The sequence below is a fragment of the Corvus cornix genome, chromosome 21 (assembly GCF_000738735.6).
Source record: "Corvus cornix cornix isolate S_Up_H32 chromosome 21, ASM73873v5, whole genome shotgun sequence".
Taxonomy (NCBI): domain Eukaryota; kingdom Metazoa; phylum Chordata; class Aves; order Passeriformes; family Corvidae; genus Corvus; species Corvus cornix.
Window position 1 is genome coordinate 3,640,553 of NC_046350.1, and position 24,304 is coordinate 3,664,856.

Below are 24,304 nucleotides of genomic sequence, written 5' to 3' on the forward strand. Positions count from 1 at the left end.
GGATCAGGAAAGAGCCTCCTGGAATTCAGAAAACCCAGATAAGAAACTAGAAGTGAAAACAAACGCCCTTGTGCTGAAATCCAATATTTTAGCCTAATGCCCCTGCAATTCCTGAGGCATGTAATGTCTTCCTGCACGGCGCTCCAGTGGTACATTAGCTCCTGTAACAATGCCAGCACATAAAGAGTTACTGTTCTTTCCCCCCTGCACCCCCCACCCCCCCATAAAGCATTTGACAGCCATGCCTAATAATTCTTTCTGGTGTGGTTTTTCTTTTTCTTGATGTCTTTATGTGAATATGAAGCCGGAGTGAAAGGCTTTGGGTGACCCCCGTGAGAGAGAAAAAGTATGAACTACAGAGCAAAAGAGTGAGATATAGACTCCCCGCCGAGCCCTCGGCATCTTCTCTGGCAGCTCACAACTTGGCTTCAGAGGGCCTTTGTGAGGGAAAAAGGACTCTTCTTCACTCAGGCTGTGACAATAGGTGTTTTGTCAGCGAGGGACAGGATAAAAAGCAGGGGGTGGGAGGCGAGATCATCATCGGCCAGGGGCTCGCCTTTGGGGCCTGCAGATGTTGGAAGGAGGATGATTTATTGCTCCAGTGTCCTCAGTGGCATTTGGCCACCTTCCCAGAGCCCAGGCTTGGTGGCTGGGAGGGTGGGAGGCGGGAGAGCAGCACAACAAGGCATCTCCAAACCTTCTATGGGCAAAGTGTGCTGGGGGCTGCGGGAGGGGGCACGGCCGGGGCTGGGACCGGCCTGGGACAGCCATGGAGGGAATGTGTTACAGAGCAGCCATTCCCAAAGCTATCGATTTTTAAATGATTATCTATAAATAGATCTATTTTAAACTCCCCCAGTCCAGAAAGCCCAACAAAGAGCAGGAGTTACCTGGGCGTGGATGATCAAATCCCAGGATGACTTTGTGCCGGGAAGCACCCAACCCAAATTCACCATCGTCATCCCAAACCTCAAGGTGAGAAGTTTGGGTGTGGTTTTGGGCTGTGGGTGTGCAGGAATGACCCTTCCCCAGCTCCCAAGAGGTGTCACCGTGTTTCTGCGTGGCCGTGTCTGCGTTCGTTCACCCACGAGGGAGTGAGCAGAGCCGAGGTGCAAAAATTCCTGTCTGGGCTCTGCCCCTGGCTGGCTGATCCCAAAGCCAATCTGGTTTGTGTGTGAATGGGATCTGGTGCCTCCTGCTCACTCAGGAGCTCCAGAAAGGCTTGGAAGCAGCGAAGGAGGATTTATGCAAATCAGCTGAGAAAGGGAACCACTATTTTGGATGTCTCTCCATACCTCAAAAAAAAAAGAAAAAAAATCCCAGACCCGTTTGAAGTCTGCCCACTGCTCCATATACTGAGTATATTGAAATGTATCCCAGATCACTGAGCCAGGAAATCCTGGATCATTTCCAGGAAGAAGGAATAACAGCCTAGCAAGAAATACACACCAAGACAGTGTATTGCCAGCAGTTTGATTTAGGACTTTTGCTCCAACTCCTTCCTTTTAATACACAGTTTTCCACCACACTTTCTATATAAATACTCTCTCCCGTGGCTGACAGCCTCTCTTAGTAGATTTATCCATTAGTGGATTTACTAAAAATGTTTTCTGCTGAAACAAGGGCAAATACTTCACCTCAGCAAAGGACAAATCCAGAGGCAGCATTAAAACCAAGCCCAGTAAATCCTAGACAAGATAGATGCAATGAAAAACTTTGAGAGTCACCTTGGACACAAATTCCAGGGAGAAAAATGATTGAAAAATTAGAAAGCAAATTCCAAGTGTGGAAAGTGGCTGAAATAGGCAAGAGAGAATATGTATCAAACCCCTAAAATAAGGCACAAAGATGCTTAATAAACCCCTCTGTGAAGAGACTTGTCCGTCTCAGCTGCCAGGACCCACCAGCATCTCGTAGGAGTGAAATCTCCAAATGCTTTCCTGAGTTCCAGACACACTTTCCTGCATGTCCTCAAAACTGTTATAGCCATTTACAGAAGGAAGTGAAGCATTCAGAGGATAAGTGACACGTCCAAGGTCACACACAGAGTCAACTGCAGAGTCAACAGAAGAGTAAGGAGAGCTTTGCCGAAAATCCCTTGGCTTTGACTGCCAGACAATGGCTCCCCCTCCCACGTAATCAACCAGTTATGGAAAGGCATAAATGCATATTTGCAGGGCTAAATATGTTCACTTGAGAATAAAAATGTTTGGATTATTATCTATAAATTATCTGACATTCTCCAGACCGCTCCGGTTTGGAAGTTGGATCGAAATTTGATGAATTACAAGCACGACACAAATGTTAGAGGAGAAGCTTTGCTTTGACTGTTTCTCTGGGTCCCTGCAAAAAAAAAACCCAAAACCCTGGAAGAATGGCAGGGATACACCAAAAAATACAATCCCCACAGAGCTGAGTTTCCAAAACCTCTCAAATTTCTATTTCTCTGGTATCAGGTTGTTTATCGCTACTGGCATTTAATATTCCAATATTTAATATACTGATCTTGCCACAAAATGATTTTTTTTAAATTAAAGCAGTGACCACAAAGTATGAGCAGAAGAAGTCTGTCTGACAGGCAAAAGAAATTTCTTCTGGACTTCCACAGGCTGTCAGCTCCCGAATATCTCCCGTTTTCTGATGACGTTATTAATGCTGGTCCAGGAACTCTTCCATAGTTAGGGAGCTGTAATTAAAATAACCGAGCTGCCTTTTTCATTTCTGTTTTTTCAGGCTGTGTTTGTCCACGTTCTTACACACCCAGATTCTCCTTATTTGTGGCAGCAAACCCTTTACTCTCCGTAGTGTTGAGCTCTCCAGCTCCTGAGGGATGTCATGGGACTGGAAGTAGAATTTATGTCAAACTCCCCTGCGAGGGAACACGCTGCTAAAAGCTGGCTTTGTCTCGTTTGGATTTTTTTTTTACTAGGCAGTGTTTGGGCTACAGACACGGATAATTCTGCATCTTGAATGCTTTGCACCAAATTGCCACATCAGCACTAAATACCTCCACTTAATTTTTCATTTGGACCCGATGAAACATTTTTTCCCATGGAAGGAAAAGTCTGGTCTTTGTGATCGTGGCACTGCCAGCCCAAGTTACAGTAAAGGTTAATCACAAACAAGAGACAAGTAAAGTAGACAAAGAGCATCATACACTTCACTTTTCAATGGATGTTTTCATAAATGTATGAATAATTTAAATTATCATTGCCGAGTATTTATTCGAGTGTTTCAGGGGAAAAAAATGCCTCCTTTTTTTTTTTTTCCCCTCCTTGATTCTTTTCATTTCTGTCTCATCTCTTTTATGTGCTGCATCGGCTGTTTTCTTGCCATCTGAATCAGTTTTTTGGAACAATGGGATGTATGAGGGCTGAGGGGGCAGTGGAAGAATACAGCCCTTGTTGTACACTCTGTGACTTGACATTGATTAATGAGGGTGCGGACATGGGCAGAATTTGATAGAGAGAGAAGGGGAAATTGGAGGACCTGAGGGCACCAGAAGGAGGAGGGCAAGGAGATGACAGAGAGGACCAGAAGGATGCCAGTGAATGCACAGCGAGTGGCGGAAGTCACCCCACCCAGGGCCATCCGCGGCCGGAGATCCGAATGGGGGAGAGACACCTCCGTGACAGGACAGGGTCCCCGCACAGTGACGGGGGCATTTCAGGGAGCGTCTCACACCTCTCCAGGTTTATGCTACACAGCAAGATCCTCTGTGCCAATATGTGAGCGTTTGCCCCAAAAATGCCGTTAGAAACGCCCTCTTCTCTTCTTCCCCTCATTCCTCGGCCTCCACCCTGTTGGTTTAACTCCAAAACCTGAACACACTGAGGTTATAACTTTCCTGCAGGAGCTTAAAACTCTGTGCTGAAACAACACTGAGCTCCAGACCTTGTGGATGTGAGGGGAGGGATGGATTGGTAGCATTTGGAGAGAGAAAAGTCTCCTCAATCCTGTTCTTTCGGTTGGATGTCTCTTATTTTCTCATGTAAGTCAGAAAAAGTGATGCTGGTCAGAAAAGAGTTTGTACACTGATAAACCAGAGGTGTTTCAGGAAAGCTGAAAGTTTGGTGTGGTTCTTAACTGATAATTTTTAAGAAAACCCACCTTCCCCCTTCAGAAGTAGAGGCCCAAAATGAGCTTAGTCGGTTGGTGAAGTTGTAGAAGAGCAATGAGTTTCTTGCTGGGTGGTTCAGGTTTAACAAAGCCACCAGGTTCTCTTTACTTGCAGTAAACTGAAAAAAGTTTGCTGTAAAACAGAAAAACTCAAAAAGAGGAACAGTGATAAATTGCTTCACTCCTTGGGGATCCAGTTCCTGAAGGAGCCCACAAGAAAGATGGAGAGAAACTTTTTACAAGAGCGTGTAGTGACAGGACAAGGGGGGATGGCTTCAAACTGACAGAGAATGACTTTGGATTAGAGATGAGGAAGAAATTCCTCCCTGTGAGGGTGGGGCGGCCCTGGCACAGGAAGGTGGTGGCTGCCCCATCCCTGGAAGTGTCCAAGGCCAGATTGGACGGGGCTTGGAGCAGCCTGGGTGAGTGCAAGGTGTCCCTGCCCGTGGAATGAGATGAGTTTTAAAGTCCCTTCCAGCCATTCTGGGTCTTTCCCACCCTGCTCCAGGACTGACTGTGGCTCTTCCCTGCTGCTGGTTTGCTGAGCTGGCAACTGCAGGGGTGAAGCTCTGGGACACACAAGGTGAGCCACATTTCCCTTTCCAGCATGTGGGGCACAGGTTGGGGGTTTGCTGCTTCTGCTGCTTCAAGAGGCACCTGAATAGTCCTGAACCAGTAACTCTGAGGTCTGGCCTCTGAGGCTGGACCTGCCCTCTGCAGAGAAAGATCAGAGCTGCTGGCTCAGACAGGGCTGGGGTGGTCCCCAAAGTGATCAAAAGCCACCTGAAAGCTTCACACTGCCCAGTGTGAGGTGTCAGGAGGAGGGGAACCAGCAGTGCTGCTCTGGCAGGGAATTACAGCACGTTTGGTACCCCAGTAAAGACAGGAGTTAGGGTACAGCTTGGAATGATTGCTATTAAAAACATCACTCTAATCCTACTGGTCAGAAATCTTTACAAACCCCACTTTTGATGAAACCTAGAAATGAAGCTGCAGTTTCAGAAACTTCAGCCAGAGAGAGAGAGAGAGAGAGAGAATTCACCCAAATCAGCCCATTCTCAGACTCAAATTCAAATTGTTTTGCCTCTCTGCAGCGCCCCAGATAAATTCGGTATCTGCCAGCCCATGGACTGTTCATGTGCTAATCCCACTCAGACCCTCATTCAGGGCTGGTCTCTCTTGCATAAAACATTAAATGTTGGTTTGAGGGGACAGTTGTCCCTACCCCCTGTGCGGGATCTCTCCCCACCAGCCTCTGGCCACTCTAACCCTGTCTCATTTTCCCAGAGTGAAAGATCCTGGGTCTGCTGTGTGTGAATATAAAAGGAACACAGAAAAGTCTCACTGATGGGCACAGAGTCTGCTCCCCGTCTCCCCTCTGCCCTGACCACCACCAGCTTTAATTCCTCACCCAAAGAGCACCACGAAAATCCTGCTCCTGGCTTCGGTTCATGCAACCTGTTGGGGATTTCTGGGTGCAGAGGCTAAAGCAGCGCCCTGTCCCCCAACATCTGGCTGAGAACAAGGTCTCAGACTTTTTCTCCGAGCAGACTCTTCCAGCCTTCCCCTTTCTCCCTCCTCTTTGCATCCAAGACAAGCGGCCCAGTGATCACCTGCAATGGCAGCCCCAGAGGGTGACCTGAGCCCTAGAGCTACTGCTGGAACAAATGAGAGAGCTTAACTAGAGCAAGACTGGCATAAAAAGGAAAGGGGAAAAAAGAGAGGAACAAAGATTCCGTCCAATTTGCTCTTTTGGGCATTGTAAAAACTGGCCTGTTTCCCAGTATATCACTCTGCCATTGAATAAGGTCAATTGCAGAGCAGTTCTTCAGTCATCCTGATGGGTTTTCATGAGAAAGTGAATGGAGTGCAAATTAGCCAAAGTCGTCACAAGCTTTTTTACTGTCACTCCAAGCCTGACAGTCCAAAGGAAAATGAGGATTAATAAATCTAACGAACTTTCTCCATTATCCAAGCCAGGTTAGGAAACTATTTATTGTCTCTCTTTTTCTGTGTTTCATCCATTTCGCCTACTGTGGTGAAGCATTTGGAGAAGAAAGGAACAACAGCCGCACGCACACACACGCTCACACACACCCCCAGAGCTCAGCCCCTCCAGAGCTGAGCACAGCCATGGCCACAGCACAAAATAAAGGCACTGCCAGCAAGAAAATCAACTTTTTAAAATAACTCTGCCTCGTACACACCGTGTACAGTTTCGGATGAATCCTCCTAATGGCTGGTTCCTGTTAATTAATATGTGCTCAGTGTGTTGAACATAAATATTTTATGGGAGGAAGAAGGGCTTCTAGAAAAGCTTTAAAATTACCTTTTTTAAGGGCAGAAAATTAGCTTCAAGTGAAAGGATTAGCTTCAAGTGAAAGGAAAAGTTTTTTTGACTATTACATCCACGTGTGGAGTGGGTTTTAGTGCAGCTTCAGCAATTTCTTTTTTCAGTAGCTACTGAAAGGACACAAATCTTTCCTAATTTATAAAAAATAATTCCTATTTGAGCAGCTTTTAAAACTTGCTTAACTTAGAGAGCTGGCTGAAGCATTCCCAGAGAACAGGAGGTCACACAGAAGGGATGCAAAAGGCCTCTAGGAACCATTTAGGCTTTTTGGGTTGGAAGTTTAAGTCTGTGTGCCTGTTTATGCAGATATTTCTGGATTTCAGTCAGGATAAGGAAAATCTGTCCAAGTTCACAGCTGGACAACACGTAACTCCTAATATGCTGTGATTCTTACATAATTTTCCCTCAACGTTCCCAAAATCCTTAAAAACTTCCCTGAACAAGGCCTTGTGCTGCCTGAAAAGAGATGTTTGAGCTTTCAGAATTCTTGTTTTCAGTACCACTTAAAGCCATTTCCCATTTGCAGTAAAACAGGTGGAGAAAAGGAGACAAAGGGATCAGTCCCTTGCTCCTGTCCTTGGGGGATAAATGCCTGGGAGGAGACCAGCCCAAATTCCAGGTTCCTACTGGAATTTCAACTAAAAGTGATCAAATGCCCTGGTTTCTGAGGATTTGGAATAAAATAATGGTGGGAGCGAGCAAAATGTGCAATATACAAAAGTTTGGCACCTGGATCCTCATTAAACCCCCCTGATATTGTGAATGAGGACAAAGATGATGAGGGAATATCGAGCTGCTCACACAAAACCAACCATGGCTTTTTGAAACTAAAATGCTGAATTTCAACACTGGCTACAGCCAAAAATGATCCCATTTTTTGTCTTTTTTCCAGTAACCATGAAAACTTATTTCAAATTGTGCTTCATGTTGGTGCTGACAACGAGTTATTCCTCCCCCAGCAAAATCTCCTAAACTTCCTTCATTAATAAGTAGGAAAAAGTTCAATGGACAAAACACAAGGTTTCATCCTGGAAGCTACTCCAAAAAATTGCTTTAATTTCTTCCATCTTTCTTTGATACAATAAAAACAATAGTAAAAAAAAAAAAAAATCATTGAATACCTGTTTGGTATTTTATCCTTGTGGCTGTGGTGGGTGACAAACCAGGGGAAAGCCAATTCCAAGAGTTTGTTTCAACACTTTGTTTGCAGCTTTTCTGGGCAGACACCCACCAGAATAAATTCCCCCTGAGGAAGCTCATGCTCCTGTCTGAGTAACCAAAGAAAAATTGTTGAGCATTCAGAGCAATCTGGGCTTTGTTGAGATTTCCCTTCTCCTACTTTTGCAGTCACTTGCCATTCCATTTAATAAGAGAGAAAACTTTCCTGACCGGCTAAATTATGCCATTCAAGACATTAAGGAAAACACACATACCCTGAAGTAAAGGTAAAATTATGCAGCAATCATCAAATCAGCCTTCTCTTCTTTATCCCATCTGTGTATTCTCCTTGGAAAAGCTGGAGCAGCGGCTCCACGAGCTGCACAGCCCTACCTGCCTGCCACTGCAATTGCTGGTATTTTAATCTCATCAAAGAATCTGAGTTTCTCTTCCTGCTGTTTTGACTTTGCTGTCTCTTAGCCCTGTCACATTCACTAGTTTTGAATAAGTGCAGAACTTGCATTTACAGAATTTGCAATCTGCGAGATTGTTTAAGTGATTTATCAAATACTTTGATTGAACACTTATTGCTGCTCCAGTCCTGAATCTCATTTAAATTGACTGGGCTTGACATAAGCCTTTGAAGTGAACACAGAAACGAGTCCAGGCTCTGGCAGGTACAGCACGAGGGGGAAAAAGTTCCACCTCCATCCACAGCACTTCTGGAATTACACCCTGATAAAATCAGTGCTCTCTATTCCTCACTGAGCGTTTTATGTCCGATAAAACCACAGTCAGACGGGCTTTATCTTATTGATGATGCAGCACAACAGCTCTGCAAGTTGGTTCAGAAAACACAGAGCACCCCCCAGGGCTCTAAAACGGAAAATTTGGATTTTCTCTCAGCAGAGCTGAAGGGCCCAGACCTTTGGCAGGCTCTGCACAGCCACAACCACGTCACTTAAATCCAAGTTAGAATCACTTTGCACTCACAGACAACACAGAGACCAGAGAAAAGCTGAGCTCTAAGTTCTGAACTATCTAAAAAGTTGGAAAATGGTGATTTTTTGTCATTGAATGGATGGTGCACCTCTGAGGGATGCTAAGCAAGACTGGGACAAATGGATTTGAAGGTCTACAGAGACAACAACATCCAAAGGGATGCAGCATAACTCTTCCAAAGCAGAACTCAATGCACCCCAGACAGACACCACTGGAAGGTTCAAGGCCTTCTGTTTCATGGAGGCACCACTTCGATTGAACTATTATTTTATTCAATTCATGCAATTCCCTCTTTTTTCCTAGGTTTGTGTAGAACAAACACGGCCTCCAAGACCATGTGCTGTCTGCCACATCCCTTTCCATGGGAGAACCGCTTAGAAACAAAACTTGGACATTGTTAAAAGCACAGGAGCGCTGCAATAAATCACAAATAACACAGGGAGGAGGGCTGGAGCCAGGGTGGATTCCAAGCACCTGGGATCCCGAGGTGATCAGGTACAGAGTGGTCACTGTGAGTAACGAGCAAGCAGAGGTGGAACAAATGAAGAGGATTTGTTTCAGCCCATCAGAGATGAAATGAAATGCTCCTGCAGCACAACGGGCCCGAGGCTTTCTTGCTAAATCTGTTGTCTTTCAGGCTCATGGCATTTTCAATGCTTCCTCCAAACTCATGTGGGATAATGCACTTCCAAAAAGTAGGCTCTAGGTATGCACATTCTTAAAATCAACCACTCAACACGCATCCAAATAAAAGTGAGCTTTCCTCCCCATTTTCCCCAAGAAAGGAAGCTCAGAGCCCTTTTATGCATTGTGAATGGCCCACCTAATTTAGACTGAATTATACCCTAACCTTCATTTCCCCTTTACTTCTTTGCTCCATTCAGCAGTTTCTGACTTCAGCTAATTCACTAACAATCCCAGCTGGTCCTTCCCAGCTCCCAGTTCTTTAGCACATTGTCCAAGGAAACTATGTGCTCCCATCTACACTGGTATTCCACTCTCCAATTAACCTACTGCTGAGAGGCTTTACCCCTTTCCACCATCCATTCCTCTGCACAGACTTTTTTTTTTTTTTTTTTAACCTTTTACTTCTTGAATTAAAGTGCAGGAGATCCCTTCCAGGTGAGAAGGTGTTAAATTTATTTGCTGAAGGTTACACAGGATGAGGGTGAGAGCCCTGAAGGAAAAACCTGCTTGATCCCCAGTGCATTTCAGAGCTGAGTGCTAAGGCACAGATGTTTAAGGTAGAAGTAAACAAATAACAAAAGAATTTCCACACTTGCTCTGTGACAGGCGTGTGCTTGTTCTGAGCACTGAACCCTTGCAGAGGAGCCAGCTCAGGCAGAGGTGTGCCTGGGGTTTGATCCACACACGGGTGGCGCTGCTGGAGACACGGCCAGGGATTTGTGTGCTCGTTATTTAAAATAATCAATCGAAGTTTTTATCACACAGTTCTGACTTTGGTGGCAACAGGAGGGAGGCCTGTGGGCCTGTGGGCCTGGAGGGCTCCTCACGGTGGAAGTTTTGCCACGTCTGCAAGAGAGAAGCCTTGATCCATGTTTCACCTCTATTTCACTGATTACCTTGTATATAAATATATATTTATAGATATAAAGCTTTAGTTCTGTCTGGACAGGAACAGAGATGACCCCAATCACTTGGGTGCCCGACCACATCCCATTCGCACGAATAGAACAAACCAGCCAGAAACTGTTGTGCCATTTTGGGATAAAGCCGAGGTTTCCACATCTTGGAGTGCCCTACCCAGCGCCATTTTACACCCAGAATTCCCACAGCAAATGTTAATAAACCTCTCTGGGCTCAGACTGGAGCCTTGTGTCTCTTACAATGAGGGCCTGCACATCACCCCTGCTGATAAAAAGTGTTCCCCTCTTCGCTTAAACTCTTACGGTTATCCCAAAAACTCCTTCCTTCTGTAGATTAAAACCATGTTTTAGAAGACCTGAACTTCCATGTGTGCTTCCTGAAATCCATTTAACATTTCCCTCTCTTCCGCCATGCCAAGTGCCTTCTTTCTGGGTAAATGGCCCAGATCCCATCATTGACAAGATCCCAGATAAAACAAAGACAGAGAAAAATGTAATTGCTGGCTATTAAACACCCACCTCCTCCAATTCCTCCTTTTCTTGTACATTTGCTTAGAAGCAAGTGAGCATAACAACAGCCCCGTGCTCAGAAAGTGGGGTTGGGAATCAGGCAGTGGGAAAGTCAATATGGAGCAGTGTGTCCATTTGTTTTGATTTATCTCACTAACTTCAATTGACAGTTAATTCATCAGAGGAGGAAAATGCCAGTCTAGTGAAAACACAGCTCGTGAAGGAGAGAGAACCGAGTGGAAAACACAGAGTGTGGATAATGCAGGTAATAAATTAAAGGATACAGTATCAGTATTTTATCATTCCCATTCTGGATTTGCTATATCCCGACTCCTGCCAATTACAATTTCTAGCGAGCAGTAAATTTACACTGATTTATTCCACACACACATACACACACACACGCCTTTTACAAAATGAGGTGACTTTGGAAAACAGGAAAAGACAGGGAAAGGAGTCACTTTGGCTCAAATTCCCAAATCTGAAATTTCCAGCAGCAACTACAAACCCTTGTAACAAACCATGGGCGAGATGAGAATTTACACTGAGAACGTTGGCTTGGATCTAAAATCCACAAAAATAATGAAGGGTTGAAAATGGGATTTGCTGCAGCAGTGAGGGTGCAGCAGTGGCACCAGTGCAGGGCATGGGGATGCACTGGGAGCCTCACATGTCCCTGTGGACTGATCCATGGTCTGCCTGGGCTCCCAGGGCTGAGTATCCCCCTTTATCCAGGGAAATGCTCCAGCTATCCCCTGGTTTAGCCCCCTGACCCCACAGCTCCTCCCTTGGAGTCATTTGTAATCACCCAGCAACATTCAATTGCTCCCTGCTCAGGGTTTTTTTTTGCCTTCAATGCCCCTCTCTCCCAAAGGATGTTTTTCAGGCTGGTCTTTGCCTGACCTTAGGCCAACATCAGTTACAATAAAAGCTGGAGATGGGGTTTAGGGAGGCTCTGAGAGCCTGGCCCAGTTCTACTGTGCTCACCCAGAACCCCCAGAGCCCAGAGCCATCAGGTAAGAGATATCAGACAGAACATTCCTCCTGGGATGAATTTATGAATTTATTTCACTCACACCATCCCCATCCTCTCTGAACCTCCTGATCTCCTGTGTTCTGGAATCCACCTTTCACTACAAAAAGCAGAACTTGCTTGTATTTAGTTTGAACACTTTTCCCAGTATTTTCGTCAGATGCCCCTGCTCCAAGGATCCTGTTTGTTCTTAGACAACAACCCTACTTCAAAGTTCAGCCTTGCACAGACACGGCTTGGATTATCCTTCCCTGCATATACTGAATTAAATGGCCTCATGTTTATTTGAATGGAAGTTAACCTGTGATCTTTTGGGCCCATTCACTGAGTTTCGCAGGGATACTGAACATTTTGGGCACCATCCCTGATGCTGAACTCCCATCTGGGAAGTGCTGCTCCTCCACTCAGCAGCAAACCCCAATTTCTGCTCCAAGGAGCACAGACAGCTCAACAAGGAGCTGAACTTCCTGCCTTTTTTTTTTTTCCCCCCCTTAAATCGCCTTGTACGCTTATTAAACCCCAAGCACAGCTGCAGGGGACTAGAAGAAATTAAGCTTCTTTCTGTCCATTTTCCAGGAAACTGGACAGGAGCCAGAAATAATCTGTCCTGGTTGAAGTATCCGCATTTTGCCTCCACAACTCTCCAGAAAGGCACCATCCCCATCTCCCTGCCACGCTGCTGAAATTCATTTTGCAGATGATAAAACCACTTGGGAACAGGAAAAGATCCTTCACTTCTGAGGGTGGGAGTGTCCATAAATCAGGGCTTGGGACAACGGTTCAGTTGGTGTTTAAGAGATAAGCTGCTCACACTTTTGGTTGGAGCACAAGTAAACTTACAACAAGGTGCAAGTTACTACCAGTGCAGCACTTTTGAATTGTTGAGCTAAAAAAGGGATTAAATACAACCTCCAAAAAAAAGATGGTATCAACTCTGAAAATCCTACATCTCCCCTATTACTGGCTAAAGGCTGAAAAGGCACAAATATGGGGTAGGAGAGAGGAGAGGGAAAGGAATCACAGCCTGAATTTTCACCCAAATTCCTAAATGAAATTACAAGTCTTGCAAAGATTTGGAGAAGTCTGGATACTTCTGTTACATTCACTGAGAGGGGGTTGATTGCTCAGAAAGGAAATTCCCAATTATTGCAGTGGGATTTGTTGGTGGGTATGGTCCCATAGGCCCAAATGCCAGGCTGGTCCAGTGAACAGGCTAAACTCCTTAAAATACCTTAAAAAAACAGGTGTACTCTTTTGTTATATAGGTATACAATCTTATATTATACAGGTATAACTCCTTAAAATACCTCAGAGCCTTAAAACAGTTCCAAAACATTGATCTTTTACCTGCACCTGGTTTCTAAACACCCTGTGGTTGATGTTTGGCATCACCTGACAGTGCAATACCCATTTCCCAAGCTGGTCCCACAGCACATTTTCCCTGGCTGCTGCCACCCACCCCTCCACCTGCAGCTCCACCCTTTGCCTCTTCCCGCCTTTCCAGCAAAAGCTGAAATATTCCAGAATGTTCTGATACACCAAAAATCCAAATAATCTGCTAAAGGTGCAAGCTCTGCTCTCAGAGGGGTTTTAGATGGGGACGTTCCTGCTCCCTGGCCGGGCCCACCAGTCCCACCAGGATTCAGCCAAAGGAGGTTCCCACCTTGCCAGAGGACACAAGGCACCACCACAGCCCCAGCAAAAACCAAAATCACTGGGGCTGCACTGAATTCTCCCCCTGCAAAAGCTTTTTCTTCACTCCAAGGAATCAACCACAATGACCCGAGTTTGGTGGATAAGTACCCCACTCATCTGAGCAGGCTGTGATTTAGCAGTGAAGTTCCCAAGGTGTTAAATAACCTTTTCCTTCATTACATAAAAGATGAAGGGAGCTAAAAGCTGTAAGCACTAAACCAGAATCTGATGTTTTATGGTGTTTGGGGGTGGAATTATCCAATCCCACTAAAGCTGCCTGTGCGGCACAGACAGGAAATTCAGCCCAACTACAGCTGACAACTCTCCCCTCCTTCAAGAGACAAATATTTATTCCCCTCCTCGCAGCAATTCTTTTGGACCATGCCTGTTGTCAGCTCCAGGAGAATCATGAGTTTCCTGTTGGGATCTTTGATACTTGTCAAGTTCACTTCAAAAAATTTCCCCTCTTGCAGCGTTAAAAACACACTCCCAAGGAAAGTTCTGCTGCTCTGCTGCACCAGAACACTTTTAGCACATAGAGACATAATCCAGTTTTTAAAACTCGTCCTCAGTCAATAAAATGGATTTAAATTTGCTTCGTTAACAGTTCTGAAGGAGCCGAGCCTGTCCCCCCTCCCTGCCCTGCTTGGGGGCAGACACGGAGCCCCTGGGAAGGAGCAGCGGCGCTGGAGACACTGCTCAGTCCTGCCACTCTCTGCCTCCGAGACAGGAGGTTTACCCAGCTCCTCACATCGCTCTTCTTTTCCAAACATTTGGCTGTGGTAGCTCCACCCCCCCCTTCCCTTCCCTTCCCTTCCCCTTGCTCCAAGTTTAAGGCAGTTCACCACTTACGGTCATTTACAGCTTACATCCCGGCAAATCCAGAAGGTGTCTGATGAAAAAGAGGGACTAGCCAAGCATCTTAATCCCCCTGTTCATTCATGCTCTCTGTAATGTTCTTTCAGGCCTCTGCTGAGAGACTGGGCTGAAATGAAGGCTGATAAATTAGTCTGGAGGGAAACAAGGCAGATTCTGCTTGTAAAAGGTCATTCCAACTTTGTTCTGGGTGAGGGTTTATCTTGACTGCAGCTGCGACAGACAATGGCCGGGGCCTAAACGGCAGAAATCCAAGCTCTGCTCACGAAATTACTGTGCTGATAAGGGAGAATGGGCTTCAGGGAGATCTAAATGGGAAAAGGGAGGTGGGGGGACAAGGGAGGTGGGTGAGATGTAGGGATTTTTGAACAGGATTGAACGGGGACGGCACAATGAGATGTACAATTAAAGCAGGGCACTGTCCGAAAGGGAAGGAGCACACGGCTGCCTGAGCAGAGCCAAGGGAGGAGAGAACCCCTTGTGTGTGCTGAGGGAAAGGGTGGGCACCAGGGGGCTGAATGTGGAGCAGACAGGTTGTAACATACACTAAACACAGAGGTGGCTCTGAAGGGTCAGGGCTGCACCACTAAAGGTCCAGGCATCGCTTCCAGGACACATCAGGGATTTATTTCCCCAGCAACACGCGGGCAAGAGCGGCCAAAATTAACCCCACCAAGGAGTGAGCAGGAGCAGGACACTGGGTGAGAACACTCCTCAGTGGAAAACATTTTGATTTCTTTAGTAATTTTTTGTGCCTTTTGGGGCAAAGAGAGTAAATGATGGTGAGTTGTGACGAGCCACCCTTCTGCCTGTGCTTCTGAGTCCCCTGAGAGATGCCTCCCCTGTACTGACACTGGAACCTGCACGTCCCCAGCAGTGCAGACACACTAAAGCGTCACAGCCCGCTGTCACCTCTCTGGAACCCAATTCCAGCTCCACTCAGGCCTGGAGCTGAGACTCCCCTGCCTCCACCCCTGGGATCCAGCACAGGATGGACCTGGAGCTGCGGGAGAGAGCCCAGAGGAGGCTCCAGGATGAGCAGAGGGATGGAGCAGCGCTGCTGGCAGGAAAGGCTGGGACAGCTGGGATTGCTCAGCCTGGAGAGGAGAAGGTGGCCTAATCGTGGCCTTCCGGCACCCTGGAGGGAGTCAACGAGAAAGATGGAGAAGAACTATTTACAAGGGCCTGGAGTGCCAAGACAAGGGGGAATGGCTTCAAACTGAAAGAGAGTTGGGTTAGATGGGATATTAGGAAAATATTCCTCCCTGTGAGGGTGGGGAGGCCCTGGCACAGGGTGCCCAGAGAAGCTGTGGCTGCCCCTGGATCCCTGGCAGTGTCCAAGGCCAGGTTGGACAGGGCTTGGAGCAGCCTGGGACAGTGGAAGGTGTCCCTGCCCGTGGGAAGCAGTGGAATGAGATGGGCTTTAAGGTCCCTTCTAACCCTTCCTACGATCCATGGTTTTGTTGTCTGTTTGCTTTGAGGACCAGGAAATCAGGAGAGCTGCACAACCCAGCCAAGGTGGAGATTTTACAAGGGTGCCTCACAAAGCAGCTGGGCCTCAGTCACAACTTGAGAAAGAGAGTCCATGACTGGGAATAACTCTTCCAAAGACACCCCCATGCTCTGGAAATGCCCCTTCCACCCCAAGGGCCAATTCCCCACCTTGCCTGACCCCTGGGCCTCCTCCTGCAGCTGTGATTCTTCCATTCCTGTTTCTAAAAATGACTCAAACTCAGCTTCACACCTTCCCTGGACAAGTAGCCCTTGTTTTGCAAAGCTGAGCTCTCTCAGTACCGGGATTTGTGACCAGGTATTTGTGATGCTCTGGCTGAAATCTTTATTGTGAGGGTATCTTTACTGAGTCTGAGCCAGTCCTATGTGGCAGATGTGTTGTTTTTGAAATATTGGTGGGTGGGTGTGTGACAGTCCAATTTAGAAAAATAGATATAAAAGATAGGACTGCCTTGTTTTGCACAGGTCCCAGCACTTTGCTGGGATGGAACTCGCAGAAAGAGGAATAATGAGCACACAGAAGGAAGAAAGGATTCAAAAAGAGGATGAATAATTAAGAGCTGTGTTAGCAAGCAAAGAACCGAGTCCCACCCATGTCCCACTCCTTCAGAAAAAGCAATGCCCCCAATCTTTCATTTCCATCCCTAAATACAACAAAACTCCCCAGAGTTGGCGTTTCCAGAGCCAAACAAGAGGCAGCTAAAGAGCCAAAATGTGTGAAGTCCTAAATCGCAAACAAAACAACTCTTGCTGCATTTACCAGCTCTCCACATCCGTGGTCCTGCTCCGAGGAGGACGGTACCAAATTATGCAGAGAATGTGATTTTCCCATTCTTTAAAAGTAATTAACACAACATTTCACTGGGGAAAATTCACTGTTGGTACCTCTTGCATCGCTCAGATTGAGGTAAAGAGATTTAATTTAGAACCTTCAGACTTTAGGATTGACCAGGCGCTCAGATGGGGTTCACTGAAGGATTTGCTGACCCTGAGCACATCCCTCACCCTGGAGCCCTCAGTGCCCCAATCCCACATGAACATCTCCGAGCAGTGAGGAGCGTGAGGCTGATTCCCAAAAAAACCAACACCCTCCTGAGTGCCTCCTACCAGCAGCCCGAGAACTCCACGAGGAGTTCCTCTGCATCGCTCCCGCCTTCCCAAGCAGCTGCTGAGGGAGTCCCAGAGCGCTGCCTCCTCCAGAGCCCCATGGATATTTATGGTTTCGCTTATGGATCCCTTCCTTTGCAAAAGCCCACGGTGTTCCAGGGCTCCATCAGCCAGGCTCTGCTGGGAGCAGACAAAACGCAGGTTGGATTTCTCTGTAGGTTAACATTCCGGAGGAAGAAGCAGCGCCCTGAGTTCTGCAGGGCTTTTGACAATGCAAAAAAAGCTATTTTTCAAACCCTGTGGTCACCACTGAGCTGTTCATGGGATTTTTCGTTTTCTTTTTCCTTTGTGAAAGCGTGGCTGATAAAATACTGCTCCAGGAGCTGGTATTCAGGGATGGCTCTTGAAGACTGAAGGAAAATATTTATTTCCTTTTTCTGCTTGTGAATCAGAATGTTCTATTTAAAGAAAGTGCCCTCTGCCGGATTGCTCATGAGTTATTACCCCTTATGGAAATAAAGGAGAAATATCAGGAGGTATTCTTAGTCATTCCCTTCCCCTGTCTCTTCTTTTTTTCCCTTAATTCCTTATATACCCATGTTTTAGCCAAGTGCCTAAGATAGAGCAACTTATCTTGGCATTCTTGGGCCTAAAAAAGGCTTTACTCTCTTAACCCTGGCACTGAAGCATTTGGGGAAATGTCAAAAAACAGGATAAATTTCAGTCCTTTCACTTGGATGCCATAAGGTGCATTTTTCACTTTTATCCAGGGTCGAAATTATTAAATTAAACCCCCCCAAAAGATGGAGCTGTAGACAATGGGATTTTGCCTGTGATTCCATCAGCTTCTTCCTCTCAATCCCAACCCAGTCCTTGTTCCTCCTGGCATGGGTTTAATTCCAAACAGCCCAACAATTGCCAGCACCTGGATCTGACCCTTCCTCTTCCTCGTGGTGGTCCTCTGACACCAGAACAAAGCCCAGATCCTGCGTGGAAAATCAAAGTACTGATGCTCTCCCAGATCTGCTCCATGGGAAGGGGATGGAACTGAGCATGTACAAAGCTGAGCAACTTCCTTGGCCCAAAACCTCATTTAAAAATTTAAATATTGAAAATAATTAAAATAAACAGAATAAAAATGAAATCTTTAAAATATTTAGAGGTCAGGAACTTATTTTTCCTCCTTGAGATTAATTTTTTTTTCACTTAGGCTCTGAGTTTTGGTCCAAAGCAAAAGTTTCTCTGCAGTTTTATATCCGTGTGCATAAAAATTCTAACTGGGGATGCTCTTGGCAACTATTGGGGGCAGTCCCAGGGTGCTCTGGCATTCTGCTTTCCTCATGAACCCACGGATTCCTTAATTTTCAGAGGGATTCCAGCCTGGCAGATCCGGGAAATGGTGAAGGAACCTTGCATGGGAAGCATTTGCTGTGCAGGTAACACTCTGCACCTGGGGGAGGAGCACAGACAGAATTCCTCAGCAACTTCCCTGCAAGAGCAGTTGGAAAACAGCAATTCAGGAGCCCCTTTTCCCCGAGGGAGAGAACTGCTGTAGGAACATCATTCCCCAGGCAGAGGGAAAGGCAGAGGCTGGGGAAAATGAATGAATCAGGGAAGGAAAACGAGCAGGAAATGTCATCACATCCTCGCAGGGCCCAGCTGAGAGCCCGTCAGCAAGAGAGGAGTGAGAGGAGCTTTGGGGATTTCTTTGCTCATTTAAAGGACTCACACTGCTTTCAGCATCTCTGGCTTGGACAGGACAGACAAGAGCTCGCTGCTTCAGCTGGATCAGCTTGTAAAGGGAAATGAAAGAATTCCTGTATGATCTGAACTGGGAAACACGGCAAAACCGTCACAGTTCAGGCCGTGCTTAGAGGCTCCTTCCTATTTTAATATTTTTAAGATTTTTTTTTAATATAATTTAAAAAAATTTCAATTTTGGAGATATTTTAGTATATTTAAGACTCCAGGAAACACAATATTATTCTCCTCCCAGCGTTTAAGGCCAGTCACGTAAAGTAAATTTCCCTCGGCACTTTGGAGTATTTCTAAAAAACAGAGAAAATAAAGAAGACCCCCTGCTAAAAATCTAAATTTTGCAGGAATAGGGAGGTTGGACTGCTGTGAATCAGTGACACTTTAAAGTGTGTTCAAAACCCAGCAGCTTTCCCTGGCCCAGATGTGGAGCCAGAACTCTGCTGCATCCTCAGCTGCTGCCTCCCATTTTTTCCCCCGTTATTTGTCTTCCGTGGGACAGCCTCTCTCTTCCCCCCCAAGTAGGAAATGAAAGCACTTATTTATTTTCCCTATGTAAAGGAGCAGCCTGGCTCTGACTTCAGCTGAGAGAAGCCTTTGTGCAAATAACCTCTCTTAAGATAGAAATTAAAATACAGACTAAAACAAACCGCATTTATCAGTGGTATTTACCCTGTGAAGCAAACTGAGCTAAAATCATAACTGCTTCCAAATTTCCCACAATCCAGGTGCTAAATTTCCCTCCAGGATGAGATTCCCATTCTTCTCTCAATTAGGAAAATTAACAGCGCCATGATAAATACCATTATTTATCCAAAGCGATCGAAATCATTATGTAATTATTTTATTTTCATTTTCCTTGGGTCCCAGAGGCCATAAAGCACAAACAGGCTGTGATTTATTCGGGGTGCTGGCAGTGCTGTGCTCTGTGTCAGTGGGCGGGGGGGGAATGGGATCGGGAGAAATGCAATCACGTCACACTCAATAATCACAGGGCTTTTAGGTGGGGTGGTGTCTTTTAAGGCACACAAAAAAAGGTGGAATAACACGATCAGCACAGCAGTGTCAGGGAATGAAGGAAAGCACCCAACAGGTCCTGCACAGGAGCCACTGAATCATCCCAGGGAGGGGCCGGGGGCCAGGATTGACACAGCTTATTTATTTTTGTGAGATGAGCATGAATCACTTGCTGCCATCCCGTGTCCAAAAAGCCCTTGAATGATAGGTGTGGTTTAATTCAAAGAAGATTTTTTAAAACATATCCCACAAAGCAAAGCAGGAGGCCAGATACGAAGCTGTGCTGCAGATAAGGCAGGACACGTGTTCCAACCATCCCAACCCAGCCCTCCTCACTGCCTGGAAGGAAAAGCACCTATAAAAAAGATAATTACTCATCCTTTTTCAAGATATGGCAGATAAAACACAGCATTCTGCATTCCCATGGGTGTTTTGGGCTATTCGTGAGTAAAACTGGAAGTTTCAGCAAGTAACACTCTCCCTGTAGCTCCTGGAGCTCGAGGTTTTCCATCAGAGCCAGGTCTGGAGCAAGGAGTTCAGATGGAAACAGGGCTGGCCCTGCCTCCAAACACAAACTGAATTTCCTGAGGACTTCGAGGTACAATTCACTGCTCTGTTTCATTCTCATTTTCACGAATCTGCCCTTACTGGAGTTTGAGAAGAGAAAGCCCTTTCTGCAGTGGTAATCCTTGGGTGGAAGAGAGAAACCCATTTTCACGTCAAAGCCCTCAGTGGCACGTTTTCCAACCCCCAAAATGTTGTTTGGGGGTTTTTTTTAAAGCAGGAATCAGAAGGAACAGGCGTTAATTATGAAGCACGTTCTGTACAACAACAAACCCAGCATTTTCGAGCAAAGCTGAGATGGTGCTGAGGAACGGCCACTTTGCAGCCAATTCCACTTCCAGTGACACTCCCAGTTTAGTCAAAGCCTGACAGTAAATGTCCTGTGATGAAGGGCAAGAACTTGTTGAGCCAAAGACAGAAACACTGTTCAGATTAAGGAGCTGGTGACTCCTAAAAACAAACAAACAAAGAGTCCAGGTTTTCAGAGTTTGGGGAGTGAGATGTGCACAGAAGTGGGATTATCAGGATTATAAACTACTGGAAATGAACTGAGAAATACGAGTAGAGGAGAGGCTGGCTGTGAAGAACACGTGTCATTCCTGAAGTAAATTCCTAATGGGAGTGGAGATTCAAGTGGAATATTGCTATCCCAATTGGCCATAACAAGGAGTTGTGTGGAAATCTTACACCAGCATTCAACCCACAAGTCCCTGCAAGTCAAAACTACAAATTCCAGAGAAATACTGACCAAAAAAATAATGGCAAACTGCAGAAGGAACGTTCCTTGGGATCCTACAAATCCCAGATTTGTTAAATTTATCACCACCGCAAGGAACAGCACAGAGAAGCAAAAGCAGCAAGTGCTAAAAACTTCTCCCCTTTCCCTTTTTTCCCTCACTCACTGCCCATTTCCTGCCTGCTCAATTTTACGAGATGGAAACACATCCCAAGTTACCATTTCCCAATTTGCCAACAGGTAGAGCTGCCTAGAACATCCCCTCAGGGCTTTTCCAACCTCCCATTCCAAGGGAACGGCTCAGACACCAACACCCAGCAGACAGTGCTTATTCCATGAATTCCTGCTCAGCACATGAAGGGATCCGTGGATGTTGCTCCCAAACGAAATTCTGAAGGCACAGACTGGAAACAGATCCCTGAAGTGTCTTCAAACACTCTGGGAAATGGGAAAATTCAAGAGGTGTCTGCAAGGCCAAGCAGAGAGTGCTGGGGTGGGTTTGAGGACACCTGAGGGAGGACAAAGCCCTTCCTTTGAGGTGTGAAATGTCCCTGCCCGAGCACGGGACAAAGGAACCTCTGGAATGGGAGAAGTGCCCCGGAGAGGGAAAGTTTGCTCAGTTACACTACAAAAACAAACAGTATCACAAAGTCAGCGGGAATTGATAAACACGGCTCCTATCAGAGTACTCAGAGGGATGTGGGGAACCTTTCTGAAAATCATGAGTGTAAATACCAACTTTTATCAGAATTATGAAACACAAGGACAACGTTTGGCCAAGGTCATAGGAAAAAAAAGGTTTGCACCATTCGACTTGGATCTGACTTCTGCCAACCAAGGAGGGTTGCACTTTGTTCCTAAAAATCAGCCTTAAAACAAAACAACAAACCGAAATATAAACTGAAACAACAAATGCCACCTATCAATAATTGGGTCAGAAAAAGAGGATTCATCTTTCACATTGCAGCCTACAAATAATTAACAGTGCATCTTCCTAGAGGAAAATGATCCTTATTTTCAGACACTCCTGGAAGTGATCAATACCTCCCTCAGGAATCCTGAGCTGCCTCACACCTACAGCCCCCCTGAACCAGACCATGTATTCCTAGTAAAATAACAGGGATTTTTTTCCCAAAACTCCATGTTTTGATGCTCATACAGTAATATCAATCAGATATTCTGCCAGGATATTCACAATAGAAGCCAACACCAAGAGGAACTTCAGAAAAATGTCATTGAAGGGGAGAGAGGGAATCAAAACCCTGCTGAATTCCCCTCTTTTCCCTGCGCTAGGATAGAAGGAAAAGGAAACTCTCAACTCAGTCATTCAACCAAACTCAGATTTCGGCTCTTCAGACACTTCCTGCTGCAGAGCAACAAAACGCAATTGAGTTTGGTTCTTAAAACAGGAATTTTTTGCTGTTTCCTGCACTTTGGACACACTGAGAAAGTAAACAAAACAAAAACATCTGGACCTGCTTCTCTGGGCTTCACTGGGTCTGGCTGCTCACTGGCTTTGACTTCATAATCAAGAGTGCAGCTATAATCAGAGACAATTTCAACTGTTAACGCTTCAGCCTGGCCTTTCTGACCCGGGTTTCTAAGAAAACAGAGTTCTGTCACTGCCCTGCTGCCTTCTCCCTGGGAAAACCTCACAGTTCCAGCCCTCAGCTGCTTCCCACCCTGTAAATCCTGCAGGATTTTGTGAACCAGTTCACCCCAGTAGTGGCTGATGGAGGAAACAGGGCAAGTCACTGCTTCACCCAGGGAAAATGAGGAGAAATTCAGCTCCCACTTTTTGGGATAGGCCTTTATCTACCCTACAGAAAAATCCTGCCAGGAAACCTCTCTGCCCCAACTGCCCCAGACGCAGCAGGGAGATGGAATGTTGGGATGGGCACTGGGGCCAGAGAGAAGGAATTCTCTAATGGACATTGGTTGTGCTGGGACAGGCCTGAGCACAGAGCAGGAATCCCAGGCTACACCTCACTGCCCACAGAATATTCCAGGATAATTAGGGATGTAGGTATTTTCAAATCAAGAATATGGGAGCAGAAGAGGCTAAGATGATTTCTGGGACAAACCCAGGAAAGCAGGGAGGAAGATGGGAGCTGTGGGACAGAGCCTTTTCCTGCTGAAGGCTGGCTTCTGTTCAGCTCTTGGGGAAAAATGACTTTCACATTTCTCCATCTTTGCTGCAGCACAAGAACTCGAGAACATCGGGGCCATTAATGGGTACATGCTATTTTTCCCTGCCCAGTTAATAATGCCTGCACCACTGACACGGGCTGGGAGTCAAAGGTAACACCCCCAACCACGAAACATGATGCGATTAATCCCATTCCCTCCACACGACAACTCCCGAACACAACTTGGAAATGACAAGCACTTGATGAAGTGACCCGACATCATTCAAAACCAGACTTCCAAAATGGTGCTCGAGCAGTTTTTGTGGCCCAAGGAGCGAACTTAAAAGGGATTTCTGCTGATTTTAAATTCCGCAGGTAATGGGGGTGGAAAGTTACGCAGGGAAACACGGCATCAGCAAAGTCACCACCTCTGTCCCCAGGCCACCAGGCCTCAGTCCAGCTCCACAAACACTTGGCAGAGAAGACAAAGGAATGTGGTGCCCACATTCCACACGCTTACCTCCCATCCAAAGTTTGTTTCCTTTAATGTGCTCCTCTGTACTGCCATATAGGGTCCAAATCTTTCCCCAACTTCAATCTTCTTTTTGGCCCAAATCCCTAGCCCTGCCCCTGGGATCGAAGATTCTCTGAGTTCAAAATCTGGTGGGATTGGAATGTCATCAGGAATGTAGACGGGAGCTTCATAGGGTGAGCCCTCCTTGGGAGTGAAGTCCTCACTGGTGGGAAAGGGTGACGGAGGTCCCACAGGGATGGGGGACATTATACTGTCCTCAGTTTCCTCCTCTGCGCTTTCGCCAGCAAGGAGATCGGGGTCGGTCTCGTACATATTATTTACAATCTCGCTGTCACCTAAAAGGGGAAACAGCAGAACAAAACACACTGAGATACTCACGTGAACATTGGTTAATCTCTGCCTGGGACAAAGTTTTGCTAAGCCGAGCTCGCACGCTTCGAAAGGGTAAAAACCTCCCTGGAGGAACTCAGGTGGAGCTGAGGTAGGGACACTGAAACTCATGGGGTGCTGCTGGAGGGTGGGGTGAGGCTCATTGCAGCCTGGAGTGTTCTGTGGGATCAAGGGTTCTCTGCTGTTTGCAGTTTAATTTTGGAAAG

The 24,304-nt window shown here is 46.2% G+C and overlaps 1 protein-coding gene across 2 annotated transcripts in view; it reads right to left on the bottom strand.

Moving 5' to 3' along the window:
- PRDM16 (PR/SET domain 16) overlaps nt 1-24,304 on the bottom strand; it is a 290,701-nt gene that overhangs the window by 162,566 nt on the left and 103,831 nt on the right. For both annotated transcript variants that reach the window (XM_039564043.1, XM_039564044.1), the window contains exon 2: nt 23,694-24,043. In XM_039564043.1, the coding sequence (XP_039419977.1) occupies nt 23,694-24,043 (350 nt within the window). The remainder of the gene's footprint in view (nt 1-23,693; nt 24,044-24,304) is intronic.